Genomic DNA, 12,603 nt, shown 5'->3' with positions numbered 1-12,603 from the left:
CAAATGCCATTTTAAAATGCTGCTCCCAGCAGGGTGTCATTGCCTTCTGAAAAGTGTGCATTCGCAGCAGTCTATCATGTGTTTTTCTGTTTGTGTGCCAATGTGAACTGATTCCCAGCAGCTCACTCAGCTTTGCCCCCCCCCCCCCCAGCAGCTCACTCAGCTTTGTCCCCCCCAGCAGCTCACTCAGCTTTGCCCCCCCAGCAGCTCACTCAGCTTTGACCCTCCAGCAACTCACTCAGCCCAAGGCTCATTTCCCTTCGTCGTTGCCTTCCTCTGCAGCAACTAACTTGATTTCTGCATTAGCCGTGCGTGACGTGACACTGCTGTCTCTCACTTTGTGTTTGAACAGGAAGTGGAAAGTCTTTTTTGAAGGACTTGCGGAAACTGTCTCCCATGAAGCCATAAACGATTGGGTTGATGGAGGAGTTAGCGTAGGACATGCAGTTAGCCCAGGTCTTGATCTTATAGGTGACGTAGTTGACCCTGTAGTTGGGGTCGAAGGACTGGAACAGGGCGAAGAGCTGTATAGGCCCCCAGCAGATGGTGAAAAGGAGGACAATCACCACCACCATCTTGGAGATCTTACTCCTCAGTGTGACGGTCCTCTCAGACAACAGGTGGACCTGTGGTAGAAATGTTGAAGTTAACTCACTACTACTGTGACGGGCTTCGAAATGACCTACACTGTATGTAGTTCAAAACATGGTCACCGGCTGAGGGTTTTTAATGACATACTGTAGTATACCTGCAATTTGGAAGGGATCCAAATATGAACTCATGCTTTCATTGTGTAACATTGACAAATGAGTGCACCTATTGATGTTTTAAACTAAGTCATAAAGAAGAAAACCCAAAGTAATAGTCTCTCCATACCTGGTAATTATTGTCTACTGGCTCAACTGACGGCTGGCACACCCTCTTCAGCATGAGTGTGTAGCAGAAGGAGATGGTAATGACAGGTAGTAGGTAGGCAGCTATGAACTGGTACAGGATGAAAGCCCTCTCCAGGGTCTTAGAGGGAAACCTCTCCATGCAGTAGTGTCTCGGTCCATACCAGTAGCCCTCCTCAATCCTCTGGTACATGAAGATCGGGGTGGATAGAATGAAGGAACCTTAAAAAAAGACAAACATTGAATTAGTTGAACTTTATAGAAAATGTAGACATGTTCATGATGCTTTGAGCCAAAATCAATGGTTTGCAATTGGTTCAGGAATGCTAGCATGTGACTTACCGATCCATATACAGATGCTAACGATCATGGCGACTCGTGGAGTGCGATGGCGTAGGGACTTTAGAGGGTACACTGTGACATAGCAGCGATCCCCACTAATGGCAGTGAGGGTGATGCATGTAGCCTGAACAGTCACCTAAGAAAAAAGAAGAACAAAATAATGACTTTCATTCTGGGTTGTTCACAGGTGAAACCATATTAACAATTTTGCATAAGAGACATGCTGTAAAAGTTATGTAAATTTAAATAAATGGCACCTGCCTGCCATCACACTGGGAAGAAATGAAAAGGATGAGCATAATGAGAAAATGTAACTTTAGAAAGACATTATCTCAAATCATTATTAACTCATCCTCCTGGGTTAGGTGTCATGCCCATAGTTTTTGTCCCATTTCTATGATAAAAATATAAACCATAAAGTGTCTTTCACACATAATTCATCAAACAATGTTCAGTTTGAAATCCTTTCACGATTAAAAAAAATGCTAATGGTTGCATGATGCCTCTGACAGTTGGTTACCATCCGTGATAACAGATTAGCAGGTTCTAAACAACATAATGTTGTTGGAGAGTAGGATTTGTGACCAGTTCAGTAACTACACTACTTGAGATCTATCCAACGCCCTTGTTTCTCACTGAAGTGCGAAAGAGAGACTGACCAGTTGAACATCATTGATCCGAAGACAAGTGCCCTACTCTTGTTATAATGTAGGGACAGAATGCACAAGTTTCTTGAACGAAGAGGAGCACTGCGTGTGGGTTGAACAAGTAAAAAGGATTTAAGAAAATAGTAAACATCTATATATATTTTAAAATTAAGCTGAGAATTACAACGGATATTAAAATGGGTTCACAAAGTCTGATTTAATGAATCCTCCCACTTGCACACTGTACAGCAGCAGTGATATATGAATATGTGGGGGAGTGAGTTATCAATTAGTCTACCAAAGATATACAGCATACAGAGAGTTGGTCCTTTTGATGAAAATACAAATCTAAACAGAGGACTAGAATCTGTGTAGAAGTTTTGTTGCGCATCAGTCATTTTCTAACCTTCACATAAGACTGCTTTTGCAACCATGTAATTTCTTTATTAAATGAAATGTGACTGTTTGTCTCTCCCAAAACATTTTGCATGTCAGAAATCAAGTCTTCAAGATATGGAAGAGTAGTAGGGCCAAGTAAATTATATATACAGTTGAATTCAGATGTTTACATATACCTGAGCCAAATACATTTAAACTCAGTTTTTCACAACTCCTGACATTTAATCCTAGTAAAAATTCCCTGTCTTAGGTCAGTTAGGATCACCAATTAATGTTAAGAATGTGAAATGTCAGAATAATAGTAGAGAGAATGATTTATTTCAGCTTTTATTTTTTTCATCTCATTCCCAATGGGTCAGAAGTTTACATACACTCATTTAGTATTTGTTAGCATTGCCTTTAAATTGTTGAACTTTGGTCAAATGTTTCGAGTAGCCTTCAACAAGCTTGGGTGAATTCTGGCTCATTCCTCCTGACAGAGCTGGTGTAACTGAATCAGGTTTGTAGGCCTCCTGGCTGGCACACGCTTTTTCAGTTCTGTCCACAAATTTTCATGAAGGTTTGAGGTCAGGGCTTTGTGATTGCCACTCCAATACATGGACTTTGTTGTTCTTAAGCCATTTTGCCACAACTTTGGAAGTATGCTTGGGGTCATTGTCCATTTGGAAGACCCATTTGTGACCAAGCTTCAACTTCCTGACTGATGTCTTGAGATGTTTCTTCAATATATACTCAGAATTTTACATCTTCATGATGCCATCTATTTTGTGAAGGGCACCAGTCCCTCCTGCAGCAAAGCACCCCCACAACATGATGTTGCCACCCCCGTGCTTCACGGTTGGGATGGTGTTCTTCGGCTTGCAAGAATCCCCTTTATTCTCCAAACATAACGATGGTCAATGTGGCCAAACAGTTCTATTTTTCTTTCATCAGACGTACGATCTTTGTCCCCATGTGCGATCTTTGTCCCCATGTACGATCTTCATCCCCATGTGCAGTTGCAAACCGTATTCTGGCTTTTTTATGGCTGTTTTGGAGCAGTGGCATCTTCCTTGCTGAGTGGCATTTCAGGTTATGTCAATATAGGACTTGTTTTACTGTGGATATAGATACTTTTGTAGTTGTATCCTCCAGCATCTTCAAGATCCTTTGCTGTCATTCTGGGACTGATTTGCACTTTTCTCACCAAAGTGCGTTCATCTCTAGGAGACAGAAGGTGTCTCCTTCCTGAGCGGTATGACGGCTGCAGGGACCCATGGTGTTTATACTTGCGTACTATTATTTGTACAGATGAATGTGGTACCTTCAGGGGTTTGGAAATTGCTCCCAAGGATGAACCAGACTTGTGAAGGTCTACAATTTGGCTGATTTCTTTTGATTTTCCCATGATGTCAAGCAAAGAGGCACTGAGTTTGAAGGTAGGCTTTGAAATACATCCACAGGTACACCTCCAATTGACTCAAATTATGTAAATTAGCCTATCAGAAGCTTCTAAAGTCATGACATAATTTTCTGGAATTTTCCAAGCTGTTTAAAGGCACAGTCAACTTAGTGTATGTAAACTTCTGACCCACTGGAATTGTGATACAGTGAATTATATGTGAAATAATCTGTCTGTAAACAATTGTTGGAAAAATGACTTGTCATGCACAAAGTAGATGTCCTAACCGAAATGTGTGGAGTGGTGGAAAAACAAGTTTTATTGATTCCAACCTAAGTGTATGTAAACTTCCAACTTCAACCTTATATATTTTAATTGATGGGTAAAAAAAATATCAACTAGATTCAGCTGCGGGATGATTTTTCTTTAGTGGATGGTCTGGAAAATAGTGACAAATAATTTGTAGACTGCAAATTGACCGCCCAAATAGGTATAATGTTTGACTGAAACACAATCATTTGTATACGATCACCTGTCTTTCTATTATACATAGGAATACTTGGGAACAGATTTCCAAAATTAAAATCACTTGGTATTTTTAGGCTTTTATGTCCAACAATATATATTTTTATTTTTAAAGCAGTTGGGGAACCGTGGTTTAAATTGACACATTTCAGATAGATTTCCAATGGCAAGTTCTGCTTCAATGGAGTTCAGTTCAATGAAATGTGTTGATCACATCCTGTGGCTCAATAACCGACTTATTCCAATGTCAGTGGAAGCCATGGTTTACTGAGAGGATGTGTGTTATTGACATAGGGTATTATCAAAGCTCACAAGATCCCCCTGGTGGCTGATGGTTCATGTGATGAAGATGAGAGAGCTCTGACTATAGCATACTGCATGATGCTGACACCTCTCTTCTGCCTTGCTCTATCATAAGTCTATTTTTGCACCTTGCACTATGCATTTAAAGGTATTTTTGATTGACTTACTGCTTACTTTGATTGTCTTACTTCATTGATGGGAAAGAGCTTGCAAGAATGGCATTTCACCGTACTTGTGCACGTGACAATAAAGACTTGACTGCTTCAGAGTCTAGAGACATGTTGTGCAGTGTGCTGACAAGTATTCATCCCTCTCCTTACTGTGGTGAAATTGAAACACTCGTGACATCTGAGATTTGATGACTTCTGAGATTGGATCCTAGCGTAGGAGTCCATCTACAGTATGCTCCGAGCTTTAGTCATTTGCCAACCCAACAGATTAGTTTTAATCTTTCGAACCTGCTTGATTGAAGCTGTAGTTAATCGCAAGCCTGATGGACTGATTGTCAATTTTTTTTTCAAATGGAAAAAGGACATTCTTTATATAGACAGTGATTCATCATTCACTTGCAAAAAAACCTTACATGTCATGAGTCATAACCAACCAGTCTTAAACAATGAGGTCTCGCCAAATGGAGTAGGGCCACAGTGAATGATGCTCAGATAAGCCTTGAATTTTGATTTATTGGGAGTTTCAAATGGATTGTTTTTATATGAAAAAATACACATTTTTGTACTCAAATGTACAAAGTTGCCCATAAAAAATGACCATGAACCTCTACCTGTCATGTTTGTCATTTATTATCATGTCTTGTCCCTGTGCTCCCCATTCTATTCGTTTCCCTCTGCTGGTCTTATTAGGTTCTTTCCCTCTTTCTATCCCTCTCTCTCCCCCTCCCTCTCTCACTCTCTCGCTCTCTCTTCTCTCTATCGTTCCGTTCCTGCTCCCAGCTGTTCCTATTCCCCTAATCATCATTTAGTCTTCCCACACCTGTTCCCGATCCTTTCCCCTGATTAGAGTCCCTATTTCTTCCTTTGTGTTCCGTTCCTGTCCCGTCGGTTCCTTGTTTAGAATTCACCGTGCTGTGATTGTGTATCGCCCTGTCCTGTCGTGTTTTTGCCTTCATCAGATGCTGCGTGTGAGCAGGTGTCTCTGTCAGCTACGGCCTGCGCTTACCCGAAGCGACCTGCAGTCTGTGGTCGCTTCTCCTGTTATTCCCCTCTACAGACTAGAGGATTTCTGTTATTCCCTGTTTGGACATTTCCTGTTAAGGATTCAGGATTTGTCGTTTTCTGTTTGGACTTGAATAAACTCTGTTTCTGTTAAGTCGCTTTTGGGTCCTCTTTCACCTGCATGACAGAAGGAACCGACCAAGGAATGGACCCAGCGACTTCAGACGCTCGTTACACTGCCGTCAAGATCCAAGGAGCCATGCTCGGCAGACACGAGCAGGAATTGTCTGCTGCTCGCCATGCCGTGGAGAACCTGGCCGCTCAGGTTTCCGACCTCTCTGGACAGTTCCAGAGTCTACGTCTCGTGCCACCTGTTACTTCCTGGCCTGCCGAGCCTCCAGAACCTAGGGTTAATAACCCACCTTGCTACTCCGGGCAGCCCACTGAGTGCCGCTCCTTTCTCACGCAGTGTGAGATTGTGTTCTCTCTCCAACCCAACACATACTCTAGAGAGAGAGCTCGGGTTGCTTACGTCATTTCACTCCTTACTGGCCGGGCTCGAGAATGGGGCACAGCTATCTGGGAGGCAAGGGCTGATTGCTCTAACAAGTTCCAGAACTTTAAAGAGGAGATGATTCGGGTTTTTGACCGTTCAGTTTTTGGTAGGGAGGCTTCTAGGGCCCTGGCTTCCTTATGCCAAGGTGAACGGTCCATAACGGATTATTCTATTGAGTTTCGCACTCTTGCTGCCTCTAGTGAGTGGAACGAGCCGGCGCTGCTCGCTCGTTTTCTGGAGGGACTCACGCAGTGGTTAAGGATGAGATTCTCTCCCGGGAGGTTCCTTCAGATGTGGACTCTTTGATTGCTCTCGCCATCCGCATAGAACGACGGGTAGATCTTCGTCACCGGGCTCGTGGAAGAGAGCTCGCATCAACGGTGTTTCCCTGCTCCGCATCGCAACCATCTCCCTCCTCTGGCTCAGAGACTGAGCCCATGCAGCTGGGAGGGATTCGCATCTCGACTAAGGAGAGGGAACGGAGGATCACCAACCGCCTGTGCCTCTATTGCGGAGTTGCTGGACATTTTGTTAATTCATGTCCAGTAAGAGGCCAGAGCCCATCAGTAAGCGGAGGGCTACTGGTGAGCGCTACTACTCAGGTCTCTTCATCTAGATCTTGTACTACTATGTCGGTCCATCTACGCTGGACCGGTTCGGGTGCTACATGCAGTGCCTTGATTGACTCTGGGGCTGAGGGTTGTTTCATGGACGAAGCATGGGTTCGGAAACATAACATTCCTTTCAGACCGTTAGACAAGCCTACGCCCATGTTTGCCTTAGATGGTAGTCATCTTCCCAGTATCAAATTTGAGACACTACCTTTAACTCTCACAGTATCTGGTAACCACAGTGAGACTATTTCTTTTTTGATTTTCCGTTCACCGTTTACACCTGTTGTTTTGGGTCATCCCTGGCTAGTATGTCATAATCCTTCTATTAATTGGTCTAGTAATTCTATCCTATCCTGGAACGTTTCTTGTCATGTGAAGTGTTTAATGTCTGCCATCCCTCCCGTTTCTTCTGTCCCTACTTCTCAGGAGGAACCTGGCGATTTGACAGGAGTGCCGGAGGAATATCATGATCTGCGCACGGTCTTCAGTCGGTCCCGAGCCAACTCCCTTCCTCCTCACCGGTCGTATGATTGTAGTATTGATCTCCTTCCGGGGACCACTCCTCCTCGAGGTAGACTATACTCTCTGTCGGCTCCCGAACGTAAGGCTCTCGAGGATTATTTGTCTGTGTCTCTTGACGCCGGTACCATAGTGCCTTCTTCTTCTCCGGCCGGGGCGGGGTTCTTTTTGTTAAGAAGAAGGACGGTACTCTGCGCCCCTGCGTGGATTATCGAGGGCTGAATGACATAACGGTTAAGAATCGTTATCCGCTTCCCTTATGTCATCAGCCTTCGAGATTCTGCAGGCAGCCAGGTGCTTTACTAAGTTGGACCTTCGTAACGCTTACCATCTCGTGCGCATCAGAGAGGGGGACGAGTGGAAAACGGCGTTTAACACTCCGTTAGGGCATTTTGAGTACCGGGTTCTGCCGTTCGGTCTCGCCAATGCGCCAGCTGTTTTTCAGGCATTAGTTAATGATGTTCTGAGAGACATGCTGAACATCTTTGTTTTTGTCTATCTTGACGATATCCTGATTTTTTCTCCGTCACTCGAGATTCATGTTCAGCACGTTCGACGTGTTCTACAGCGCCTTTTAGAGAATTGTCTCTACGTAAAGGCTGAGAAGTGCTCTTTTCATGTCTCCTCCGTTACTTTTCTCGGTTCCGTTATTTCCGCTGAAGGCATTCAGATGGATTCCGCTAAGGTCCAAGCTGTCAGTGATTGGCCCGTTCCAAGGTCACGTGTCGAGTTGCAGCGCTTTTTAGGTTTCGCTAATTTCTATCGGCGTTTCATTCGTAATTTCGGTCAAGTTGCTGCCCCTCTCACAGCTCTTACTTCTGTCAAGACGTGTTTTAAGTGGTCCGGTTCCGCCCAGGGAGCTTTTGATCTTCTAAAAGAACGTTTTACGTCCGCTCCTATCCTCGTTACTCCTGACGTCACTAGACAATTCATTGTCGAGGTTGACGCTTCAGAGGTAGGCGTGGGAGCCATTCTATCCCAGCGCTTCCAGTCTGACGATAAGGTTCATCCTTGCGCTTATTTTTCTCATCGCCTGTCGCCATCTGAGCGCAACTATGATGTGGGTAACCGTGAACTGCTCGCCATCCGCTTAGCCCTAGGCGAATGGAATGGCGACAGTGGTTGGAGGGGGCGACCGTTCCTTTTGTCGTTTGGACAGACCATAAGAACCTTGAGTACATCCGTTCTGCCAAACGACTTAATGCCCGTCAAGCTCGTTGGGCGTTGTTTTTCGCTCGTTTCGAGTTTGTGATTTCTTACCGTCCGGGTAGCAAGAACACCAAGCCTGATGCCTTATCCCGTCTGTTTAGTTCTTCTGTGGCTTCTACTGATCCCGAGGGGATTCTTCCTTATGGGCGTGTTGTCGGGTTAACAGTCTGGGGAATTGAAAGACAGGTTAAGCAAGCACTCACGCACACTGCGTCGCCGCGCGTTTGTCCTAGTAACCTCCTTTTCGTTCCTGTTTCCACTCGTCTGGCTGTTCTTCAGTGGGCTCACTCTGCCAAGTTAGCTGGTCATCCCGGTGTTCGAGGCACTCTTGCGTCTATTCGCCAGCGCTTTTGGTGGCCGACTCAGGAGCGTGACACGCGCCGTTTCGTGGCTGCTTGTTCGGACTGCGCGCAGACTAAGTCGGGTAACTCTCCTCCTGCCGGTCGTCTCAGACCGCTCCCCATTCCTTCTCGACCATGGTCTCACATCGCCTTAGACTTCATTACCGGTCTGCCTTTGTCTGCGGGGAAGACTGTGAGAGCCGCCAATAAACGCAGGATTAAGAGTCCAAGGTATTGTTGCGGCCAGAGAGTGTGGCTTTCCACTCGCAACCTTCCTCTTACGACAGCTTCTCGTAAGTTGACTCCGCGGTTCATTGGTCCGTTCCGTGTCTCCCAGGTCGTCAATCCTGTCGCTGTGCGACTGCTTCTTCCGCGACATCTTCGTCGCGTCCATCCTGTCTTCCATGTCTCCTGTGTTAAGCCCTTTCTTCGCACCCCGTTCGTCTTCCCTCCCCCCTCCCGTCCTTGTCGAGAGCGCACCTATTTACAAGGTACATAAGATCATGGACATGCGTTCTCGGGGACGGGGTCACCAATACTTAGTGGATTGGGAGGGTTACGGTCCTGAGGAGAGGAGTTGGGTTCCGTCTCGGGACGTGCTGGACCGTTCACTCATCGATGATTTCCTCCGTTGCCGCCAGGATTCCTCCTCGAGTGCGCCAGGAGGCGCTCGGTGAGTGGGGGTACTGTCATGTTTGTCATTTATTATCATGTCTTGTCCCTGTGCTCCCCATTCTATTCGTTTCCCTCTGCTGGTCTTATTAGGTTCTTTCCCTCTTTCTATCCCTCTCTCTCCCCTCCCTCTCTCACTCTCTCGCTCTCTCTTCTCTCTATCGTTCCGTTCCTGCTCCCAGCTGTTCCTATTCCCCTAATCATCATTTAGTCTTCCCACACCTGTTCCCGATCCTTTCCCCTGATTAGAGTCCCTATTTCTTCCTTTGTGTTCCGTTCCTGTCCCGTCGGTTCCTTGTTTAGAATTCACCGTGCTGTGATTGTGTATCGCCCTGTCCTGTCGTGTTTTTGCCTTCATCAGATGCTGCGTGTGAGCAGGTGTCTCTGTCAGCTACGGCCTGCGCTTACCCGAAGCGACCTGCAGTCTGTGGCCGCTTCTCCTGTTATTCCCCTCTACAGACTAGAGGATTTCTGTTATTCCCTGTTTGGACATTTCCTGTTAAGGATTCAGGATTTGTCGTTTTCTGTTTGGACTTGAATAAACTCTGTTTCTGTTAAGTCGCTTTTGGGTCCTCTTTCACCTGCATGACACTACCCTCTACCGGATAAATGAAATGACACTGCAAATTCAATATTGCAGTTACGTAGTTTAATTGGGTACAGTCAGGCACCAGAACAGTTATAATTTTTCAGACTAATAGGACTAGAAAGTATCTCAGGTATCCAGTTGACGGCAATGATACCCAAATTGCATTGTGGTGAGAAAAGCCATCATTAATATGCAAATATAAAAACAGATATGTCTGTGACCAGAGGCAATGTGTTTTATTCAAATGATTTACCTGCTGAAAAAAAGCAACAAATTTACACATGAAGTTCCCAAATATCCATCCAGGGAGCGGGTAGAGAGTGGCTGTGAACGGGACACAACACACCAGGAAGATGATGTCTGTGGCAGCCAGGTTAGCTGTGGAAATAAGCTCAGTTAGGAGGGAACTCTTTCATTTATTTCTGATGAACAAACTTTTGCAACATAAAAGAACCATTTGAACCTGTGAGTCAAAGTTATTAATTTGAATAAATTACTTGCTTCGTAAAATTCAAAGGCATGTCACCAAATCAGTGTATTTTGGCATGGGCTTCAAAAATGGGGGTGGGGGTTATAAGAAACGTGGGAGACATTTCTCGCAAGATACTGCAGTATTTTGTTTCGAAATGATGGGAGATATTACTGTTTCACTGACTTGTAGAAGAGGTCCTAATAGTAATACATGTGGACAGGACCTACATTGGTATAGTGAGGACATCTGCCACAATAGGACTTATGTTCCTTTCAGATTAGTTGTATAGCCGTAATAAAATTACATAGATTTATTGTACCAAAGTTGTCTAAAATGGTGCTCTCTTCTGAATGGACTTCATTTATAGCATCAAATGAGAGGCGAGAAAACATTTGAGTTATTGTCCACAGGAGGTGGAAGTAGTAAACCAATATGATTCAATAGTAAAAACAGGTTCCAGTGTAGCTGGCCAGGGAGATATCAGTCAGTCATTTCAAACACACACACACACACACACACACACACACACACACACACACACACACACACACACACACACACACACACACACACACACACACACACACACACACACACACACACACACACACACACACACACACACACACACACACACACACACACACACACACACACACACACACACACACACACACACACACACACACACACGTTGAGAGCATCATTGTTATTTATGAGCACAAAGATGTGCTGTCCACCTTCTTGGTCAATTCATTATATTTCAAAATCCATTGATTTTGCACATCTCCACTCCACACACGCATTTCCAATGTCAAACAAGATCTGTTATTTAATTTAGAGACATGATCCCTTTCATATGTTGTTTGTTAGTATAGGCTACAGTACTGTATTGTATAGGTGCATTCTACAGACACAATGGATAAGGTTACTATCCACAATATTCATGTACAGTCGTCATTAAAAAATAATACGGTAACAAAGGCTGCAAGGTTATACCGTCATTAGTCCTAGTTTACAGTGGAAATAAACTATTTCTCTGATCCACATACTTTACATAACATTGACTGTGACAGTCACACACAAAGAACACGTCTCTTTCCAGTTCATGACAATCCACAAGAACAATGAGGTTCAGTGTGTTATAAGTGGAAAAGCCTTAGTAACTGTAAGGGAAACCCCTTAGTCTTGCTCACCTATGTAGAAGTTGGTGGCCGTCCTCATCTGCCTGTGTTTGGAGATGACATAGATGACCAGCGAGTTCCCAATTAGCCCCACCAGCATGATGAGGGCGAAGAAGAGAGGCACCAGCCAGGCGTCCGTCAGGAACGGGTGGTCCCCCTCCTCCGGGTCCTCCAGAGAAGCATTCCACTCAGACGCATTGAACCACATCAGGTCCGTAGAATTCCACACATCTGGAGGGAACATCTTGATGTGTGAAAAGCTCTTCAAATGGCCCTCACCTCAAATGTAGCCTTGGGGTGATCATTTATGTATAATAAATTCATTTGAACTACTGAGAAGGAAATTGATCTGTCCAGAGAACATTGAGGCGTCATGATCAAGTGAATAATGGTTCAGGTGGTGATGAGTTCTGGGATCTTTCTATGGTTAAAATGGGTCTGACAGTAGGGTAGACCTCTGTTGAGCTCACACTTTTCTAACCTCGTTGCAAAATCTGCAAAGGATGAGATCCCACTGGTTTTATACTGAGCAGGGACACACGTGGGATACTGCCTGATTGTGGAATAAATAGCTGATGTCAGGTCTCCTAGCAACATTTGCCCTATCTGGAATTTGGTACCTCATACCATCTGCATTCAGTGCTGTCAGGCGCTGCCTTATCATACAATATTGTATGTAAGTCTATGTCAGCAGTTATTTTTTACTATTGTTACAGGTACTATTTAATGTAGTTATGTAAACATGGTGCTACATTCAAATAACATAAACTGTGAAATGATCATTT

The 12,603-nt window shown here is 44.6% G+C and overlaps 1 protein-coding gene across 1 annotated transcript; it reads right to left on the bottom strand.

Annotated features, from left to right (window-relative positions):
* Positions 1-230: 230 nt before the first annotated feature.
* LOC124040945 (G-protein coupled receptor 54-like) lies at positions 231-12,297 on the bottom strand. Its single transcript, XM_046358069.1, has 5 exons — positions 11,831-12,297; positions 10,416-10,540; positions 1,236-1,371; positions 877-1,115; positions 231-626 (listed from the first exon to the last, which is right to left on the bottom strand). Exons 1-5 carry the CDS (start codon positions 12,060-12,062, stop codon positions 303-305), a joined length of 1,056 nt encoding a protein of 351 aa, XP_046214025.1. The 5' UTR covers positions 12,063-12,297; the 3' UTR covers positions 231-302.
* Positions 12,298-12,603: the final 306 nt, after the last annotated feature.

This window comes from Oncorhynchus gorbuscha, linkage group LG08, assembly GCF_021184085.1.
Source record: "Oncorhynchus gorbuscha isolate QuinsamMale2020 ecotype Even-year linkage group LG08, OgorEven_v1.0, whole genome shotgun sequence".
In the NCBI taxonomy this organism is placed as follows: domain Eukaryota; kingdom Metazoa; phylum Chordata; class Actinopteri; order Salmoniformes; family Salmonidae; genus Oncorhynchus; species Oncorhynchus gorbuscha.
Note: the sequence above shows the minus strand (reverse complement) of the source record. Positions and strands in the feature narration are given on the sequence as shown.